Below are 20,131 nucleotides of genomic sequence, written 5' to 3'. Positions count from 1 at the left end.
GGCCTTCATGACTACTTGAGGTCAGACTTTTGAGTGTTTGTGAGAATGCAACGTGAGCGTAATGAATTCTTAATGGCAGTCTGCTAATTTATCGATGAGCACTGCTAATTTCTATGCTTGAGTTTTATGTTTGTTTATACAAGTAATTGTCAAGCTGAAGTCTCTGTATCACACTTAGGGACCATGAAAGAGCCTTATGCATAATTTCTATAATAAAGTCTCCAGGGTGACATGTCCTTATAAATTCATAAGTGATACCATTCAGTTTGTAGCCTGGTAGCATAAAAAAGTCCTTATATGGGTAGACACGTGTCTTTTGCATCTTGAATCTTTTTTTCATGGTTTATTTTGGCTTGGGGTTTAAGGGTAAAGGACATCTTGGTAGGGAAGACATGGTGCCAGAAATGTAAGGCAGCTAATTGTGTTGTGTCCAGCATCAGGGCACAGAAGAGATGAATGGTGGTGGTCAGTGCCCCTTCGTCTTTTTATTCAGTCTGTGACCCCAGCCCACCACATAGAACTGCTTCCGCTCAGCCTGCCCTTCCCCCCTTCATTTAGACCTTTCTGGAAACACCCTTATAGGTATTCTCAGATATGTTTCCATGGTGATGAAATCCAGTCAAGTTGACAATGAAGATAGGAAGACTGCCAGTCACTACACACTCACCTTGCTGGCTTAAACTCTGTGTGTGTGTGTGTATGTGTGTGTGTGTGTGTGTGTGTGTGTGTATGTGTGTGTCTGCCATGTACACATCTGCTTGTGTGTAGATGCCTGAGCTTGATGTATTAGGTGAGTACTTTTTTTTTTTTAACACCATTTATGGGCATCTGAATTCAGGCCCTGATACTTCCGCAGCAGATATTTAACCGACTTAGCCATCTCCCTAGAACCTTAAATCAGGTTTTATAAGTCCTCTATGCACTCAAGGCGCCGACACCAGTGGTCTTATTCTTCAGCTGATGGCAAAGCACAGAGGTGGTGATTGGACTCCTCATGCCCTCAGCACTCATCCCCCTGTGGTAGTGATGCTTATAATCCATTAGTGAAGATAGGCAACTTTTCAAAGGCAGCTGACAGCCACTGGTTTGGTCCTTTTTACTTTTAGAGAGCCCCTTAGGGCAATTCAAATGACTCTTTGCAAAGCATCCATTTGTCTCCGGTTGAAGGGAAATAGAAAAATAAAATATTTCCCCATAGTACTGCATGAGTGATATTGGCTCTGAGGTCTCTGCTACTGGTGTGTCATAACATTCCGGGGACAGAGCAAGATGACATATCTCTGTACTTGGACTTACATATTAAAACACTTAGAGCCTGCCTTATTCTAAAGAGTTATGGCTTCAGATCTGTGCTGCTATTTCTTGATTGGTTGCGTGGAGTAGTTGTGGAAAGGCTGTCATGTGTTTGGAAATGGAGGAGTTAGTACCCGTCTCCTGGCTTTAAGCCTGACTGGCCAAGATGGATCTCTTTGACAAGTTGACCAAATTACCCGTCTTGCACAGTATAGCATAACAAATTCATGCATTCATTGTTACTGTGTGTTGTTCAGTTTCCTTATAGAAATGACTTCCGAACCCTGCTTGATTCCCACCTTTGGGACATTATGACCTCTATGAGGAGCCTGGGATCCCGTGAAACCCAAAGCAGGATTCTCCAGACAGGCAGAGGTGACGAAGGCTTGGGTTCTGGAGAACATCTGTTCTTTAGGTGTTGTGGGTTCTGCCGCGAGACCTTTGGCCTGACATTCCGGTGTCAGGGTCTTGCCGCACGGTCAGGTTTGTATACAGTGGAGTTAAATTCTTGTGCTGGAGAAGGACAGTTGTGGTGCGTGTCTTCTCAGGTTCTTTAGATTCAGAAGTGTCGGAGACACTTGGCGTCACTACCTCTGCATGTCACACGCCTGTGTTGTGGGAGGGAGTATCATGTTTTCTAAGAATTCAGGTAAATGATCGGAGCAACAAGAAGACTGCTAGTACAGTCCTGAGCCCGAAGAACAGGGAGTAAGAATAATTGTCACAGTGATATGATATGCGGGTAGGAGGATTTTAACTCTTTGGATTTTCCAGGTGGAGAGGCAGTTGACGCTGGCTGATTTTCAGTTTTATTGAAAGATGCCAGCCAAGTATAGAAAGTGATTCAGAAATAAAGTAGGTCATTTTTACATCATGTTTTTTTTTTTCCCTTCATGCTTCTAATCTATTGAAGATACATAAATAAAAATGGTCGTTGGAGTGCATTGCTTTGGTTCACACCTTTGGATGCAGATCTTTTAGAAGACAGAGCTACACAGGACGCCTCTTTAATTTAGAGCTCAGGTTGGGCTCTGTTCTGGTGCTGCTCTGCAGTGACTGTCCTATCGTGGGCAAGTGATTTATTTTTGAAACTTAATTAAAAAGTCCTTTCGGCGAGATTTGATTCACGTCCCTTACGTTCCACTCATTTGCTTTGTATAATTTGCCGGGCTGTGCTGCTGATTCCAGTTTTAGAACCCGTTTGTCCCTTGGAACCTGTTCCCGCTAGCTGTCATCCCCAATCTGCTAGATCACAGGATGACGCCATGTTTAACATTTGAGGGACTGCCAGATTGTTTCTATTTTCTATTCTTACCAGCCATGTATGAACCTTCCAGTGTCTTCTGATCCTTCTGATCCATGTGAACGTGTCTAATTGTCATTGTCAATATCCTCGTGTGTTTGAAAGACTATACTTTTGAGGTTTTTGATGGACATTTTCTTAATGATTTATGAGGCTGAATATCTTCCATGTGTCTGTTGGCCTTTTGTATATATTCTTCTAGAGAATTATACAACATATATTTTATTTCTGTGAACTTTTTGTTGTTGCTTAACCACCTTTCAGATGGTAATAAAATTGGTGCTTTCCTTGTGGAGTTACTGTAAGGATTTAGAGAGGTAATATACGTGAGATGCTCAGAGCCTCGGCTGCCGTCGAGAAGATCCTTACTCTTGGCTGTGGTTATTATAGCAGTTTCTTCATGTGGCTAATGCTTCCTACTGCTCCTAAATTCTCCAGTGAGAATTTGAAAACTCAACTTCAGTTCCTAGTTCTACCAATCCTGTCTTTGCTCCATATGCTCAATTGCTTGTTTACTTGTTCCAAGGCCTTATTGTGATAGAATCTAGAAATATGAATTAACAAAGTGAATGTCCCCCCCACCCCCAGCAAGCCTTTAGACAGTACCAGAAAGGCAATCAGACAGTGGTATGCTCATTTATGTAGGCATTGAGTACTGGGCTGTGAGAATAGGTGGAGGGTTACACAAGGCTTTGTAGTCAAGCTGGATGGTAAGTAGGAGATTCTTCTCCATACAGCAGCCTCAGTGTTGTGGACAGAAATTGTTCAAATGCTTAGCAAATATTCAGGGTAAAGTGAGACCCTCAGGGGACTCTCCCCATGGCAGTGGAGACTAGAGGCTCTTGGCCACTTCCCCTGATTGGGTTTGAAAGTCTCCTAGGTAGGAGTTATTTGCCTCATGGAGAAGCCTGAGCTGATGCACAGGCCTAACATCCTTGAGTGGCACTAAAGTGGATAAACGCAGTGACTCAGAGGGATGCTGGGGCAACCAGGAGCTCAACCTATGACAGTGTTGTCAGGGCCTTGCCTTTCTGCAGAGTCATCTTCAGTGTCAACAGAAAGACCACCGTCTCCAAAAAGAGGTTGCATCTGAGTAAGGATGATCAGAAAAAGTAGAGTCAGGAAATCTGTCTCTACCAGGTTCTGGGGATCGGGGGATAGGTATGTAGTAGGTGATGCCTTCTTTTTGGAAGTGAAGGAGGATGATTGCTGACACCTTCCCGGCGTTGTAGGTAGTAGGTGATGGCAAGCTAACGATGATTCCCAAGGTGGTTGATTACCCAGAGGCCTTTGGTATGAGCAACAAAAGTAATCTACATATCCAACCCAAACCTTGGCCTGGCTCCTTTTTACTTAGAGATCCTTAAGAACCTAGAGCTTTCTCACACGTGGAATAAAACAGTATGCTCGTCAGTTCAAAATGCGATACAGCAGAAGGAGCCAGAGTTAAAAGCAAACAGAGTTTTCACACATCTCCATTCCTTATTCTATTTGGGTCTTCCATAGTGAAGGAACCCGTTCATGAGTATGGAATCAGTTGTTTATATAGTCATACACACTCTGCAGCTTCCGGAAACGCCATCCCTTGATTTGGGTTTGTTTTGGGCCTTGTTTTATATAGTTACTGCCGCGGAGAAATATTAATAGCTTCACTTCAGATAAACACAAGTGGTTTTGAGGACTACAAGTGTTTGTGGTGTTTAGGTAATGTAAGTTGATTTGGCAACCAAATGTTTTGTGTTGCTGGGAAGATACGGAAGTGTAGAATTACTGCTTAGTGTTCCATATGTCCTCTTCCTCTTCCTCTTTTTCATTTCCCGTTTTTCAAGACAGGGTTTCTCTCTGTAACCCAGGCTGTCCTGGAACTAGCTCTCTCTAGACCAGGCTGGGCTTGAACTCAGAGATCTGCCTGTGTCTGCCTCCCAAGCGCTGGGATTAAAGGCGTGCGCTGCCACCATCTGGCTCTCTATGACTTCTAAATTTCCACCTGCTCCCCTGCTTACTCTTCTCTGAGGGTGTCCTTTTACTCTGAGTGGGATCCAGAAGTGTTAGCTTGAATGGGAAAGCACTTGATGTTTCTGGGCCGGGTTGACAGATAGAAGTGTCTTTTGAGTTACAGTGTGGATGGCCTGTCTGTGATGACAGCAGAGGCTTTCTTTGTCTTGTTACTATTTAAGTTGGTGAAGGTTATTTTCATCACCAGTAAAAACTGACTTGCTCAAGGGTTTCTCAACCTGTGGGTCTTGACTCCCTTGGGAGTCACACATCTAATATCCTGCATGTCAGCTATATGACTATACTATAGCAAAATGAGTTATGAAGTAACAATGGAGTCCATTTATGGTTGGCATCACCACAACATGAGGAACTGTATTAAAGGGTTGTATCATTAGGAAGGTTGAAAACCACTGGCTTACAACTAAGCCAGAAAGGAAGGGGATGGAGGAGGGAGGGCAGGAAGAGGACAGGGCAGGGGAGAGGAATTGACTACGTCCTAGAGAGGGGACAGATTTTGCTGTAAGACATTATTTGCCAATGTTGGTGCTTTCACGAAATAGGGGTGTGTGCAGGTTTGAAAGAGCAAGGGGAGAGATGCGTGTGGGGACAGGGGTAACTGGAGGTTGTCTTCCGAGAGCTAGGCAGTGTGTGCTGTCTTTCTGGACCTGAACAGATGACGTCATGCTTGTGGGGACATGGTTATCCATGGAGGTTATGTGCCAAGAGCTGGGCCGTGTGTGCTGGCCTTCTGGGCTGACCTGAACAGATGACGTCATGTAACCTTTCACTTTAATCATTACTTTTTCCCTTTGAGGACCCAGCAATTTGTTTGATGGTCTTGTTTTATTTAGCTGATAGTAGGGGGTTTGGGCTTTGCCTCTGTGATAGCCATTTTCATACTGAGTGGTGAGGGTGCATTTCAGGGCTGCAAGGATGGCGTCCTTTCTCTTTATAATGCTGTATGTTCTCGTTTGATTTTCATGGGGCCGAACTCTCTGAATCCTTTATCTATTCGCTGACTGTTTTTAGGTCACCTACGAGTTGCTTGGCTAGATATCAGGTACTGAGAAGATTAAAAAAGAAGACACTGCAGGGCCACGCTTTGCCAGAGAGTGAGATCAGGAACACGAGCCACATAGTCAGAGAGCAGTTCACTGCGACTTACTTTTTACTTGCAGTTTATACTGTAAGTTTAAATATTCTGGGACGCCAGACTTCATGGCAGCTGTCTTTTGGGAGAGACAGATGCACTTTGAAAAATTCACTGTAAAATACATTTTAAAAGCATCTTCTGTGTTTACTTGTCATTTTGATTTCAAAATTGCTCCATTGAGGGAAAAAATGTGGCTGTAAAAACCAGTTTAAAGTTTGCAGAAGGAACAAGTTATTAAGAAAATAGCAAAGTAAATAAAGTAAATAAATAAAGGCTCCAGCAGGGAGCTGTGTTTGCCTCGCTAGTCTGACCAGAGTTCGAGCCCCAGGATCTTCTGTAGCTCACTAAAAGCTCCACAGCGATCTGACTGGGCCAGCCAAGGAGAGTCACAACAATTGGAAGGATGCGACATTCAAAAGAAGATCTTGAAGAAACAATTAAAATTTGTCATTTAAAATATCATGTGGTTTTTGAGAAAGCATTCAAGTAATGACGTTTTAAAAATGGTTTCTCTGATTTTCTCTAGGTGAAAAATAGATGTTTTAACTCACTGCTATTGGGATTCTTTTAGTTTCCTCAAGGTTGATCAGTTACAGAGTCCCATCTCCCGAGATTATTATAAAGGAGCAACGACCTAGGCGATGATGCCTGTGTGGTGAAGTGGGTGAGCTTACCTGCAGAAAGCAGTTGTCTTTTCTCTACTGGAAGGTGTTTCATAGCAGCCTGATGTGTAGGAAGAAGAGAACATTGGTGTTAAAATTTTCTTATTCTCTTTTGTCATCTAGGTAGAAAAATCAAAAAAATACTTGCTTCTCTCTTGTCTTTGCTCTCTCTCGTCTTTGCGAGTGATTGGTATTGATTCTCCAGCTTGACAAGATTGAGAAGCACCGTGGATGCAAACCATCGGGCATGTCCGCAAGGAATGTCCAGAATAGATTAATTGGGGTGTGAAGATGTACCCCAAATATGAATGAGACTATCCTGCTGGCTGGGTGCCTGGACAGAATAAAAAGGAAGAGAGCTGCTTACTGAGTTCATCTCTGTACTTTCTGAGTGCGGACACTGAGACCAGCTGCCTTACCACTATGGCTTCCTGCCGCAAGGGATTATACCCTTGAAACGTAAACCCAGACAACCCGTCCTTCATAAAGCAACTTCGTTAAGTTGTCGAGTAGTTTTTCCAGCAGTGCATAAAGTCATGAATGCATTGACTCTTCTCTCTGAGATGAAAGTATATAAGTTTTAAAAAAAATCTATTTAGATAGGCATGTTACCTCCCTAAGAGGTTGACAGTTAAACAGACCGTGACTTCAGAGCATTTCAGGTTTTACATTATTTGATAAGGTGTGGACAACCCGTTCTGTTATTTACTCTTATTTTAGTTCAGTGAGGTCACACTGCCCACTGTCACGTAGCTAAACTACAGTCCAGTCCCAGGCTCATGTGGCTGTAGTGTTGATGATTTATCCACTACATTAAATTCTCTTAAAACTTTGTTGATGAAAAAGCACAGTCTTAGAGAAATTAATTGATAACGCATTATACACAACAAAAAATGATGCACCATGAGAAAACTCAGTGAGTCCAGGTGAGTGGTGTGAGCAGGTAGCTCACCTCAGAGAGACTGGAACGGGAACGGGAATGGGCGTGTGACGATGTTCTCATCCGAGCAGTCATGAGGAGGGAGCCCAGCAACACATACGCCGAGCCTCACATCTCTGCCTGGCAGTGCCCACTGGCGGGATCAGAGGTTGGTAGGATCCGGATTCAGAGCAACTTTTACACTGCCACAGGAGTGTAACAGCTGCAGCCACTTTGGAGCGCCATTGTTAACGTACAGGAGTGTTAGAGGATGTTCTCAGAACTCAGCCTTCTGTGAAGCTGGACAGGAGAGAGACTGACTGGAAGGAAAGATGGCGACACTCTCACCATGAACTCTTTTATTTTGGGGAAATACAGCTATGTTTTTTTTTTTTTTGTTGTTGTTGTTTTTTGTTTTCCCCATGAAAACATGCATGCCAACGCCTAGGATGTAGGGGGTATAATTTTAAAAAACAGATTAATAAGTATTTTTAAAACGTATTAATTTTAATTAATGAACTATCAGATATAATTGACATAAAAGATCCGTGAGTTCCTTTGGTTGGTCTAAATCTGGATAAAGACCACAATGTTTTGGAAACTGTTGTAATATGTATGCAGGGCAAGTAAGTATTGTTGTAGTTTAACTTATAATAAATAGTAAGAGCATTGTAATTAACGTAGTGGCCATTATGTAGGTTATAGAACCCATTCTGTCAACATGGAAAGGTAAAATAAATTGTGATTTAAATTAACACTAAAATTGAACTGTATGTGTATATATGTATCTGAACTATATAGTATATTTATGAGGCAGTATTTACTCAAGGGTTAGATGGAATGGATGTTTAAATAATATAATCATATTTGTGTCTATAAATATGTAGTATAATTAAATATTCATATGTAAATTATAAAAACAGGTTTTAGTAGCTTCATACTGATTTTTTTTTTAATTTTAATTTTTTTTTTTAATGAGACAAGGTCTCACTGTGTAGTCCTGGCTGACCTAGAACTTGCTTTGTAGATGGGCCTCTAACACACAAGAGGTCCTGCCCCCTCTGCCTTCTGAGTGATGGGATTGAAGTCAGTGCTATCATGACTGGTTTGCCCTCAATCTGACCTCAAGGCAGAAACCAAAGGGATGATAGAACATACTGCTATATTTGAGAAGAAAACATTAATGGTCTAGAGGTTTTAGCTTGGTCTTAGAACCTTCACATAGGTGGTGTGAAGGACTGAGTTCTTAGGAAAGAAAAGAAAAACAATCTTTAAAAAGTAATAAAAAGTTGAATATGTGGGACTTGATATTCTAGAATGTAAAACATCATTGGTGTGTTATTTAAAGCTCACTGGAATTTTCCCTGTGGTACCTATAGTGTTTAGTTATTTTGGCTCCAGCTTTTGTGTGTGTGTGTGTGTGTGTGTGTGTGTGTGTATGTATGTGTGTGTGTGTTTGTGTATGTATTTGTGTGTCTGTCTTGTCTGTCTGTATCTATGTTTTGCCAGAAATTCAGTATAGAGAGCATCACTAAGTTTCAATTACTAGCTAGCAAAGTGACCTACAACTTGTAAAACCTTGTAGCCGATGATTGTTCATATAATGGGGAAAGTTTAAATCTGTGGTCTTGGGAAAAAATGTTAATTTGCTCCTAAACTTGTTACAGATGCCTTGCACAAGGCAAACGGAAGGTATAAGTCATAATTGCCTTTTAATATCCTCGGAGATTTAATAGTCTCCCCTGGCTTTAAGGTCCATAAAGGAAGTATGCATAAAACACTTTTACTGCTTACAAGTTAGCTCTTGATCAGACAGTTAAATCAGCCATTGCACTGAATTGGTAGAAGCTTCAGTGAATGTCCACTGAGCAGTGGGGTGCAGGCTGCCAGGCAACATTCAAAACTAGGGTCCCATGCTGTTGGTCCACTCGAATTTTAAAGTGATACTTGTTGTCTTAGTCAGGGTTTCTATTCCTGCACAAACATCATGACCCAGCAGCAAGCTGGGGAGGAAAGGGTTTATTCAGCTTACACATCCACACTGATGTTCACCACCAAGGAAGTCATTACTGGAACTCAAGCAGGTCAGGAAACAGGAGCTGATTCAGAGGCCATGGAGGGATGTTCTTTACTGGCTTGCTCCCCTGGCTTGCTCAGCCTGCTCTCTTATAGAACCAAGACTACCAGGGCAGGGATGGTCCCACCCACAAGGGGCCCTGCCCCCTTGATCACTAATTGAGAAAATGCCCCACAGCTGGATCTCATGGAGGCACTTCCCCAGTTAAGCTCCTTTTTCGATGATAACTCCAGCCTGTGTCAAGTTGACACATAAAACCAACCAGCACACTTGTAAATCATCCGTTTGACGGAATGAGTGGACATTGCTAGACGTATGTAGATTTTGCTCCCAGCTGCCCTGGGAGAGGCATGTACAAACATCTTCCCCTTTTCCTTTCTGATGTGGCATATCTATCTACTTGCATATCTATCTACTTAGATGAAATTATCTTATGTGACATAGACTTAAATTACAAGTTCTTTGAAGATCCACTCAGCTGATTCTCTTTCTCTCTCCATGGCAGATAGTCTGTTTTGTGTTCACCATCTTGCATTCACTTTGTAGATCACCTCCCATGGTCTGCAGAGTCGCTCATGCCTGCTTTGTGAGCCTTCTCTGTCAGTAGTGAGTAGGTTTACGCTTCAGAATGTGAACTCAGATCGACGAAGGGCTTACCTTTGCATGCTTTCACTGGGGTCCGGAGCGGAACACTGGCGTTTGTGTACCTCTTGTTAGCATGTTTGCCACAAAGATGATGGCTTTGATTTAGGTATCTGAGGACAGTGGATAGCCGCCTCCCTGACTAACGCGACCCAGATATTTGCTGTGCCTTTGTTTGAGAGTTAGTGAGGACTTAAATGACTTGTTTTCCTTCTAGGAGGGTTTGGTGCCAGTGAATCGGAGATTCAATTTCCCTGAAATATTAGTCATTATGGTTTCTTACTCTCTGTTTTATATGCTCGAATTGTGAAATAAAGCGACAGGGAACAGGGGAGAACAAACCTAAATCAGTTCTATTTTCCTTTTCTCATGGAGTTACATTATTTTGACCACATCTGTTGCTTTGTATTAAAAATCATTTGTTAGTTATATGGATGGACGAGTGAATCTCTTTAATTTTGAAAAAGGCCTTTGGGCTCAAACCAGCATAATTACTATTTGGCAACAAAAAAATTTGGAAGATCCCATCTCTAAATTGTTTTGAATATTCAAGCTAAAGGGAGATCTTATGTTTAGCATTTTCAAGCATCTTTTTGTTTAGTTAGAGTTACAGTAATTTCCCTACTCTGGAAGAATAGCAAGATTTTAATTGAGATAATCTATTTTTTCGGAGTATAGAATTTCCACGAAGAAACAGCCAAGCCCTTGGCCACATGGCATTACCATTTTTAATGGAACCCAATGCTTAGATTTCAATGATATAAGCTTGGAAATTTTGTAAAGATCCATTATTATTATGAAAATAATCTGAACTTTACTTACCTTTCTCCATGTTAAAAAACAAAAAGGCTTCCCCACCCCACCTCCCATGAGATTTATCCTTGAAAGGTGCTCGCCTTAGCATTCAGGACCCCTCACATGCCTTTTCCCTGGGGCTTATTTTGGACCTCACTATCTTGAGCAGCATTTTCCTAGGAGACCCCTTCTTACAACTGGTTTGAAGGTGTGTGGTGATGAGTCAGTCCACCCAAATCAGGGCTTTTTCTCTGGCAATTTAGAGTAATGGAAGTTTTAGCCAGTTCTCATGTTTCTCATCTCAGATTTCTTTCCCAGGGTCTCCTGGGCCAACCAACCACACACTGAGTCTTGGGTTTTGATTATTTTATTCAGCTTACTACAGGCCGCTGGGTGTTAGTCTTAAACCTGAGGGGTGTGTATATGTGTGTATGGAGGGGTATTGCAAGGACCCATGCTCACTGCAGAGGTGTTTCTGAGTCTACCAGGTTGTGTTGCTCAGGGGTGGGTGTACCTTAGAGAAGGAAGGACTACTGACTTCATGTGTTGCTATAGTCAGAGCTGGACCTGGAGACTCAGTGGTAGTTACGCCAGGTGTCTTACATGATGGGCCATCCACACAGGACATTTCTAGAGAAGCAAGAAAATCATTTAGGGGCTGGAGAGATGGCTCAGTGGTTAAGAGCACTAACTGCTCTTCCAGAGGTCCTGAGTTTCGCTTGAGTTCTGCCACATTCAGAAAAAGCCTCTTGATTTAGATAAAATCGGTCCTTTATTTATTTCTATTCACTGTTTCTCCTTTTAGCACCAGGAATTGCCTAAAATAAGCAGTCCCTCTTCTGAAGATTGCTAGTTAGTTCTGGTTTTGATTTGATGTGTGCATTTGTTTTATTTTTTCATTGCTGCTTTCAAGAAATGCAGCTTTGTTTTTCATTTGGATTGAATGATACGCTTTTAAGGAAAGACGGAGGGACGAGGATGTTTTCTAAAGTGCCTGCGGGCCTTGACTCCCCCCCCCCCCCCTTCTGCTGTTCAGGAGTTTCTCAGCAGGGGTCCTTACCCCTAGCTCCAAGCTCACCCCAAGAGTAAAGTTCTGCATGGGATCAGTGACTGGTCTGGTCCAAACAGGGCCTTAACTTTTCTCTTGGATTCAGTAAACACTATTTTGGAAACCCGAGGATTAAAAATCTACTTACTTGCTTATAAAAATTGTGATTATCTAAATAAGCGTCATACATGGGACTTCCGGCAAAAGCAAGCAGGAGTTACTTTATCCAGTTATCAGCCCTTCTTGCTTAGTGAGCCACAGTGCCATGTGCTAAGGTGTGCTGGAGCTGCTTGTTGTGAGCCGTGGAAGGGAGACGGGGAGCAGGTTCGGGTACTGGCCGCTGCTCGCCGCCAGTGTTCTTAGATCTCTCAGTTGCAGTCACTGTTTCTTAGAAGCGAACACAAGCACTCTGTGTAGTCGGGGATCGTTATTTCCAGTCACCAGAAGTAACCTCTGGACGAGACAGACAAAGAAAGGAGAGTATAAGGGGGTGGCTGCATCTGAGGAGGTGAGTTTGGTGCCAGCAGTCTTGTGGTCCTCCCATCCTCTCCCCGATGTTCGTCCGACCTTCTCAGACTAGCTCATCACACTCTACACTGGCTAACTTTTCAAAGATTTGGCTTACTTTTGCTTATTATGGAAGGACAGCTTTTTACTCTTATTTCCTCCTGCGATGCTATTGACTGAAGTCAGATCTCAGAGTCATTGGCGGTTGTTTCTGTTGACTCGTGTCTTGAGTTTGTTGTAGATGTAGGTGGCTAGTGAGAGTGGTAGTCAGGCCTGGAGAGGCAGGTTCCTCGTGCTGTTGTTCCCCAGCGTTGCTTTGACATCATGATGGAATCTTGGGTAGTATTTTCTTTCTTGTGTCATGTCTTAGTTAGGGTTTTACTGCTGTGAGCAAACATCATGACCAAGGTAAGCAAGTCTTATAGGGACAACATTTAATTGGGGCTGGCTTACAGGTTCAGAGGTTCAGTCCATTATCATTAAGGTGGGGGTGTGGCAGCATCCAGGTATGCATGACACAGGACGAACAGAGAGCTCTACATTTTCATCTGAAGGCTGCTAGCAGAGTTCTGACTTCCAGGCAACTAGGATGAGGGTCTTAAAGCCCACACCTACTCCAACAGGGTCACACCTCCTAATAGTGCTATTCCCTAGGCTAAGCATGTACAAACCTTCACATGTCATTAATGCAGTCTGTTGTAGTGTTATGTACTATTTCATTTAAAACATTTGTCTTACAATTGTAGTTTTGACTCTTTGACCTCCTTGGTTTTCTATTATTCTAACATTTGTGTGTTTGCTATTGTTTGTTTGTTTGATTTTGAGATAGTGTCTCAGAAGTAATCCTCCTGCCTCTGCCTTCTGAGTGCTTGGATTACAGATGTGCATCACTGTCTGGCTCTCATTGAAGTTCTTGGTTTGCGTGTTTCAGGTTTTCCCCTTTTACATGAGTATTTAAGGTTAACATTTTCTGTGTTATTTTTAGTACAAGTTGAGGCATTTCCTTAATTATTAACTTAAAATATCTCTTCTTTTCTCCACTGTGACTCTTCAGTTCTTCAGGCTATGTAGAAGCTTGCCCCACTCAGAAGAGATTGTATTGGGTTTTTAAAAAATACATTTCTAGTTCCTCCATTGTTAGAGAAAATGACTGGTATTTCTAACAAGGCTGTCCTTACCCTTGCAGAGTCACCTGACACATGACAGTCACTTCATGCTTCCAAGCTGATTTATACTCTGGTATCTACTTTTTTTTTTTTTTTAAAGACAGAGTTTCACATGTAGCTCTGGCTGTCCTGGAACTCACTATGTAGATGACGCAGGTTTATCACAGACATCCTCCTGCCTCTGCCTCTGCCTCTGCTGGGATAACAGGCATGTGGCACCGTACCTGGGTAGCAACTACTTTTGATCTTTTGAAAATGTACTAAGTATTTCTAACATGGACATAATAATACTGCCCACCGTATAGGACTCCTTCAAGTTCGGCACGAGCTAATAGATGAACAGCATGGCACCGTGCCCTGCACAGCAGCAAGCGCTCACACTGCGTCATTCTGTTTTCCCATCGACCCCGTTACTCTCTGGCAGTTAGTTGGTGCTTTGGCCTGCCCCGACTGTCCACCCCTCCACTGTCTTCTCTGTTGGCTAATGTTACCGGGCTTATTTTAATTTTATGATTCAGCCTTTTAAATGTCTGGTTTTGTTGCTCAGGTAACTTGGGAAAAACATCTCTGATGCCTTTCAGTCTTAATCCTGCCTGTCTGAAGTAGGATTTAGTGGAGTTTCTAAATCATTTCTTAGCAGGGCTATGTTATTAAGTTGGATAAGCCAGGACCTAGGATGTATGACTTTGGGAGTCTTGGGGAGATGACTCATAGCCTTGTTTTAAAAAAAATATTTAAAGTGTACAGAGTACAGTTTGAAGATCCACAGCCAGATGATTGAAACCTTAAGCACTTTAAAACCTGAGACATTTTGAGCGTCCACATGATGGTAGAAGATCCAACGCTGACCTTATATATCAGGTCAATCACGAGTGTGCTAAAAATGCAATTGCTTCAGGCTAGGTGCACAAAGTATGCATGGAATGGAAATGAAGCTGATGTTTAGAATTGGTTGCCATCTCTAAAACATCTCATCAGCTCAGTTAAAATACTGTAGTATCAGAACAGTCCAAAATTCTAAATACTCATCTTGTCCCATACACGTCAGATAAGAGAATCCCAATGTCCGTCTGGTATTGTATTTGACTTTGGATTCCCTATGGCGACAGTAATGTTCCCGTGAAAGGAGGCTGGATGTCTAGATAAGAATACAGTTAAATAGTAAGTTTAGCTTGAAAAGAAGATTAGTGGTGATGTTGGCTTTATAGCATGTGAATAGTCTGCTGCTTTTGTTGTTGTTACCAGGGCTTTATTATCAGACTTCAGACATAGTGGGCACTGAGCTTTGTGTGACCACCCCAGATGTGACTGTTCCTAATGCCACTGAACTCTGTACTTGAAAATAGCAGGTTAAAATGATAAATTCACGCTGAATATCTTTGTTGTCTGGCTTTTCTTTGGGAGATGGAACTGTTCCGTCCTAGATAGAGAGGGTGCTGACCAACCAAAGAAAGGATTGCACCCAAACTCAGCTTGCTGAGCCAGTGAGTTTATTGACTTATAGGAACCCGGCTAACTGACAGACAGCTACGATGTCAGGTTACCCATGACGTGCCTTGTGGAAAAGCTAATAGCACAGAGAAGTCCTACCTTATCCAAACCATTTGCTTACGTAGTGGTGGGTAGAATTCTGGGGAGTGGATGGGTCTGACAGGGTCTCCTGGGTCTCATGTTGTCCTCTCTCTGGATCTCTTGAGGGATTTTGTGCACATTGCCATAGCTGCTCGGCTTCACAATAAAGATGTTCACCATCAAACTGGGGTATTAGCTGTCTCACAGTGGTATACCACAGCCTAACCAAAGAGCATCGCCTGGACCGTGAAAGAGGATGTTCAGCCATTTAAAAATCCAAATCTTGACTCGTGTGTGTGTGTGTGTGTGTGTGTGTGTGTGTGTGTGTAAGTGTAAACAGTGCCTGTTTACCTGAGCTTGTGCCTGGATGCCGGAGACCACCTTTATGTGTCTTCCTTTATTGCTCTCCACCTTATTTACATACAGACTTTCTCACTGCTCATGGATGTCACTGCTGTGGCTGGGCTGACTATGGCCGGCATGCAGTGGGATCCATATGCTTCCTCTCTTGCTAGCAGTGGGGATGTAGGCACACACAGCTACATCCAGCTTCTATGTAGGTGCTGAGATGCCAAACTCAGGTCCTCATGCTTGAGCAACAAGCACCATTCCAGCTCCTAAAGAAATCTAAGTCTTCAAGGATGTGCCGTGATGTGAGCAGAACTGTGGGCATCAACGTGCTGACGTGGGTTTTCTGTCTGCAGCCGCACGTTTCTTACTTATTTTCTAACACAGAACAACTTGTTCTTTGCAGGAAGGAGAAGCTGATGCGTTGTTCTCAATGCCGAATTGCCAAATACTGCAGTGCCAAGTGTCAGGTAAGACTATTGCGCTGTTCATGGAAGGCTTCAAACCCTCCACCTCTGCATTTCGTCTCCGTTGTGCCCCAGGGCCTGTTTCGTCTTTCCTTTCATCTCTTGTAAAGACAAAACCAGAGCAGTGATTCCTTTTTTAACTGGTTATTTTTCCTTTAGTTTTAAATTCAATATTTGTACAGTTTGAATAGGCTTTGTCAAGGAAGGGAGGGAAGGAAAGAAGGAGAGAGAGAGAGAGAGAGAGAGAGAGAGAGAGAGAGAGAGAGAGAGAGAGAGCGAGCACTAGCTGCACATTAATCAAAGCCAGGCACTCATTGACCATTTCTACCCCAACACAACCTCCTATTGCCCCTTTAGCTATGACTCAAATGGATTATTTCACTGATGACATCAGTGCCTTCACGACCCAGGCACCTACCAGTAGCACCAGCTGGGGACCAAGTCTTTAATAGCCACACATGTGGTGGTACATTTCATTTTGAAACCATCACACCATTCATTGTTAAGTTTTCTGTGCAGGCATATCTGAGATCATATATGTTTATAAAAACAGATACAGTTGTTTTGCTACAAGTTCTTCTATGCCTTCATTTCCTTTTTCATATTTAGAGATTATTTTATATCACCTAATATATATGATATTTACCATGATCATAATTTCCTCATTAATGAAAGTTTAGATTTTCCCCAAAATAGATATTATTAATAAAGTATCTAAGATTATTTTTGTAATTTTTGTGTACTTGTAAAATTTAATTTAATGATAAATTTCTAATCATATTTTTTTAGTGAAAACATATATGCATTTTGAATTTTTAAAGATAATGCCAAATTGCCTTCCTAAAGATTAAATTAATTTGTAATGAGTAAGGTTGTTAATATCTTTGGAATTCTTTTAAGGATGTATAATTAACATTCAACATGACCTTTTCTTCAAATCTTTTGATTAATCATTTAATAAGAAGTATAATTATGCTCTAATGAATTGTATCATTAAAAAGTCTAATTGAAACTTGGATGTCCGTGTGGTCCCATGCTCATTCTTATTTTGGGATATGCGTGTGCTCTTGTGTGTTTATGTGCACAGACACTCATGTGGGATGTGTGTGTGCTCACTAGTGTGTTCCTGTGCACAAGCACTCTCTTGGAGTTCTCATTTTTTCAGTGTGGACCTTTTTTTTTCAGGTATTTATTTATTTATTGCTATCTCATTTTTCTCTTTTGAAATTAGTTTCTTCAGGATACAAATAAAATGATTTTAATGGGAAAAATCCATTGTTGGATAATGTCAGAGCATCCAAGTTCCCACGTTACTTCTGCCACTTTCTAGTTAAGTAATTTCATAGGAAACATAGGGCCGGGTTGGAGAGATGGCTCAGCGTTAAGAGCACTGTCTGCTCTTCCAGAGGTCCTGAGTTCAATTTCCAGCAGCCACATGGTGGCTCACAACCATCTGCAGTGGGGTCTGATGCCCTCTTGTGGTGTGTCTAAAGAGATCAATGGTGTAATCATATACATAAAATAAATAAATAAATAAATCTTTTATTTGAAAAGAAAGAAAGGAAGAAAGAAAGAGAGAGAGAAACAAACAAACAAACAAACATAGGGCCAGGCCTTGTTTCTGAGTCTGTACTGATGAGAGCTAATATCTTACAGACATCTGCTGTGTGTAAGCTGTTAATAAGAATCTTGAGTAAAAGCCTGGCAGTGGTGGTGAACGCCTTTAATGTCAGCACTTGGGAGGCAGAGGCAGGTGGATTTCTGAGTTCAAGGCCAGCCTGGTCTACAGAGTGAGTTCCAGGACAGCCAGGGCTACACAGAGAAACCCTGTCTCAAAAAAAACAAAAACAAAAACAAAACAAAAAGAATCTTTGAGTAAATTAGCTACAGGTGACACACTCACCTTACCAGTAAGGAAAGAGCTCAGAAAAGCAGTAAATTGCTTTGTATTTCATAATTGATACTCTCTGGATTTTGGGAAATGAATGTATATGAAGTTTCCAGATTTTATATTTACCTTGTAAATGTAAATTTTATTCTTGCTGGAACATTCTGATTATATCTGCCGTTCTATTCTCTGTTGTGTTTGTGCTTTGTTTCTTGGCCCCTTACTTTCACTGTGATGCTTGGTCCCTCCACCTGTTTTATATTGTGTTCAAAAGACACAGAATGGAAACATTTTAAAATTGAAAACAAGAGCCAAGGAGATGGTTCAGTGGGTAATGCCGGCAAGTGTGAGCGAGCACCTGAGTTCAGACCATCAGCTATGAAAGTATGTATCTGTAACCTGAAACTCTGTGGGAATGGAGACAGGCTTGGGAGTGGAGACTGAAGCTCATTGGCCAGCCAGCCTAGCTGCCATCCATGAACTTCAGGCTCAGGAAGGGACTGTGTCTCCAAAATTAAAGGTAGAGAGCAATTAAGGAAAGATGGTCTAGTTCATCCTTGGCCCTCTACACATATGTGCCTGTACACGCATGTATATCTTCACACACAAGCACAAGTCTTATGTAGGAACAATGTGCACACACACACAGAAATATAAAAGTTCAACATGCTCCTGATAAGATATAAATATTAAAAAATACTTTTATTTTTTATTTCACTTTTTACAACAAATACTTTGTCATAGTGATATCTCAGCTTTCTTGTACAAAATCATAAACAGTAACTACAGTAGAAAGCAGGGGGAGAGAGAGAGAGAGAGAGAGAAAGCCACCCTAGGGGTTGACAGTTACAGTTGACAAATCCATATACCTTAGGGTAATTCAATGTCTATGCATACTTATCTGATCGAATGCTCTTCTAGACAGAGGGTATATTTTATTTTCCTCAAATTTAAAAATTTAGCTGTTCATTTATAAAGTTTTAAATGTAATTTACCCACTGTCAATTTGCCTTATATCCAGTGATTTACCTTAGCTGCAAATATATGACTGTAAACAGAAATATAAGATTATAAGCAGTAACTACAATGGAAAGCAGAGAGAGAGAGAGAGAGCGAAAGAGACAGAGAACACAAATGCCTTTCCTCTCAAGATAAATCATAGAAAATCTATTTTGTGGTTATATTTTAGCCCATCCCTACCCCCTGGCAAAATGTGGCTCCCCATTTCCGTAAATGTCTGGTCAGGTGTAATGTGTATAGAAATGATGAATTAACATACTATTTGACATACATCTTTTGGAAATTATTTCTAATCTCAGCGGCCCAAGCCTTTATTTTTCCTTTCCCCCATTTTTGCAAATATGTTTTCTCCGAGGCTACTTTCTCCAGTTGTAATAATACAGAGAGAGAAGGAAAAAAAAACCCATTATCTGATTAGAAGAAGTAGAGGGAGTTTGGTGTGCGGGTATGCCACTTTGATTCATCGTAGTGTATATATTTTATTACATATATTTGTTATTCACTGTAGCATCAATAACAGTGTCGTCGTTAGATATAATGTGCAAGGTAATGGGAAAAGAGCCAGTAAGATGAAATATACGATGCCAGCTAGAATATATGTTTGTGGGCTTGTGGGGAGTTGCGTGGGTGTGGAGGTGGGAGTCAAAGACTGGCTGGAACATATGCATTTAAACTGCTCCGGTTATCCGCCCCTTAAGGTACAGAGCTAACCGCTGTAATTATTGAGGATACTATAAAGCTGCACAGAGTTAAACTGACAAACTGAACTATAAGGACGATAAACAGTGCTGAACAGGAAGTAAGGGCAAACAGAACGGAGACTGATGTAGGGAATGTGACTCTGTAGGAGAAAACCACGTTTGTCTCTGAGGGATGCAACCGGCTGGCAACTGAGCATTTACCTGTGCCTGTGGTGTCAGCACGTTGTCTTTCTGCTCAAAGGATACTGCCATCGCCATTAGCATTTACATTTCCTTTTTAAGCATAAAGCACAAGAACGTATTTTCATCATAGAAATGAAGGAACAGGACTGAGACAATGGACATTTTCTCTTTTTACTTCTGTTCCTTTAGAGAGAATGATTCTTTTTTTGTGAATGCAGTAGGCTGCAAAACCGGTTCCTCCAAGTTTCCTATGCACTCTGCCAGTCTGTCCATCCACCACTCACAGCTGAGCATGCATATAGTGTTGTTCCTGGTCCTGACAAGATTTATTCTTTTTCTTTGGTGACTGTGAGCTCCTGCCTGTGCCTGATGGTGGCACATCCATCCTA

At 41.7% G+C, this 20,131-nt stretch overlaps 1 protein-coding gene across 2 annotated transcripts in view; it reads left to right on the top strand.

Moving 5' to 3' along the window:
* The window catches only part of Smyd3 (SET and MYND domain containing 3), a 566,094-nt gene that overhangs the window by 78,746 nt on the left and 467,217 nt on the right, over positions 1 to 20,131 (top strand). For both annotated transcript variants that reach the window (NM_027188.4, XM_011238864.2), the window contains exon 2: positions 15,890 to 15,953. In NM_027188.4, the coding sequence (NP_081464.1) occupies positions 15,890 to 15,953 (64 nt within the window). The remainder of the gene's footprint in view (positions 1 to 15,889; positions 15,954 to 20,131) is intronic.

This window comes from Mus musculus, chromosome 1 (genome assembly GCF_000001635.26).
Source record: "Mus musculus strain C57BL/6J chromosome 1, GRCm38.p6 C57BL/6J".
NCBI classification, from domain to species: domain Eukaryota; kingdom Metazoa; phylum Chordata; class Mammalia; order Rodentia; family Muridae; genus Mus; species Mus musculus.
This window is presented reverse-complemented; position numbering and strand designations above follow the sequence as displayed.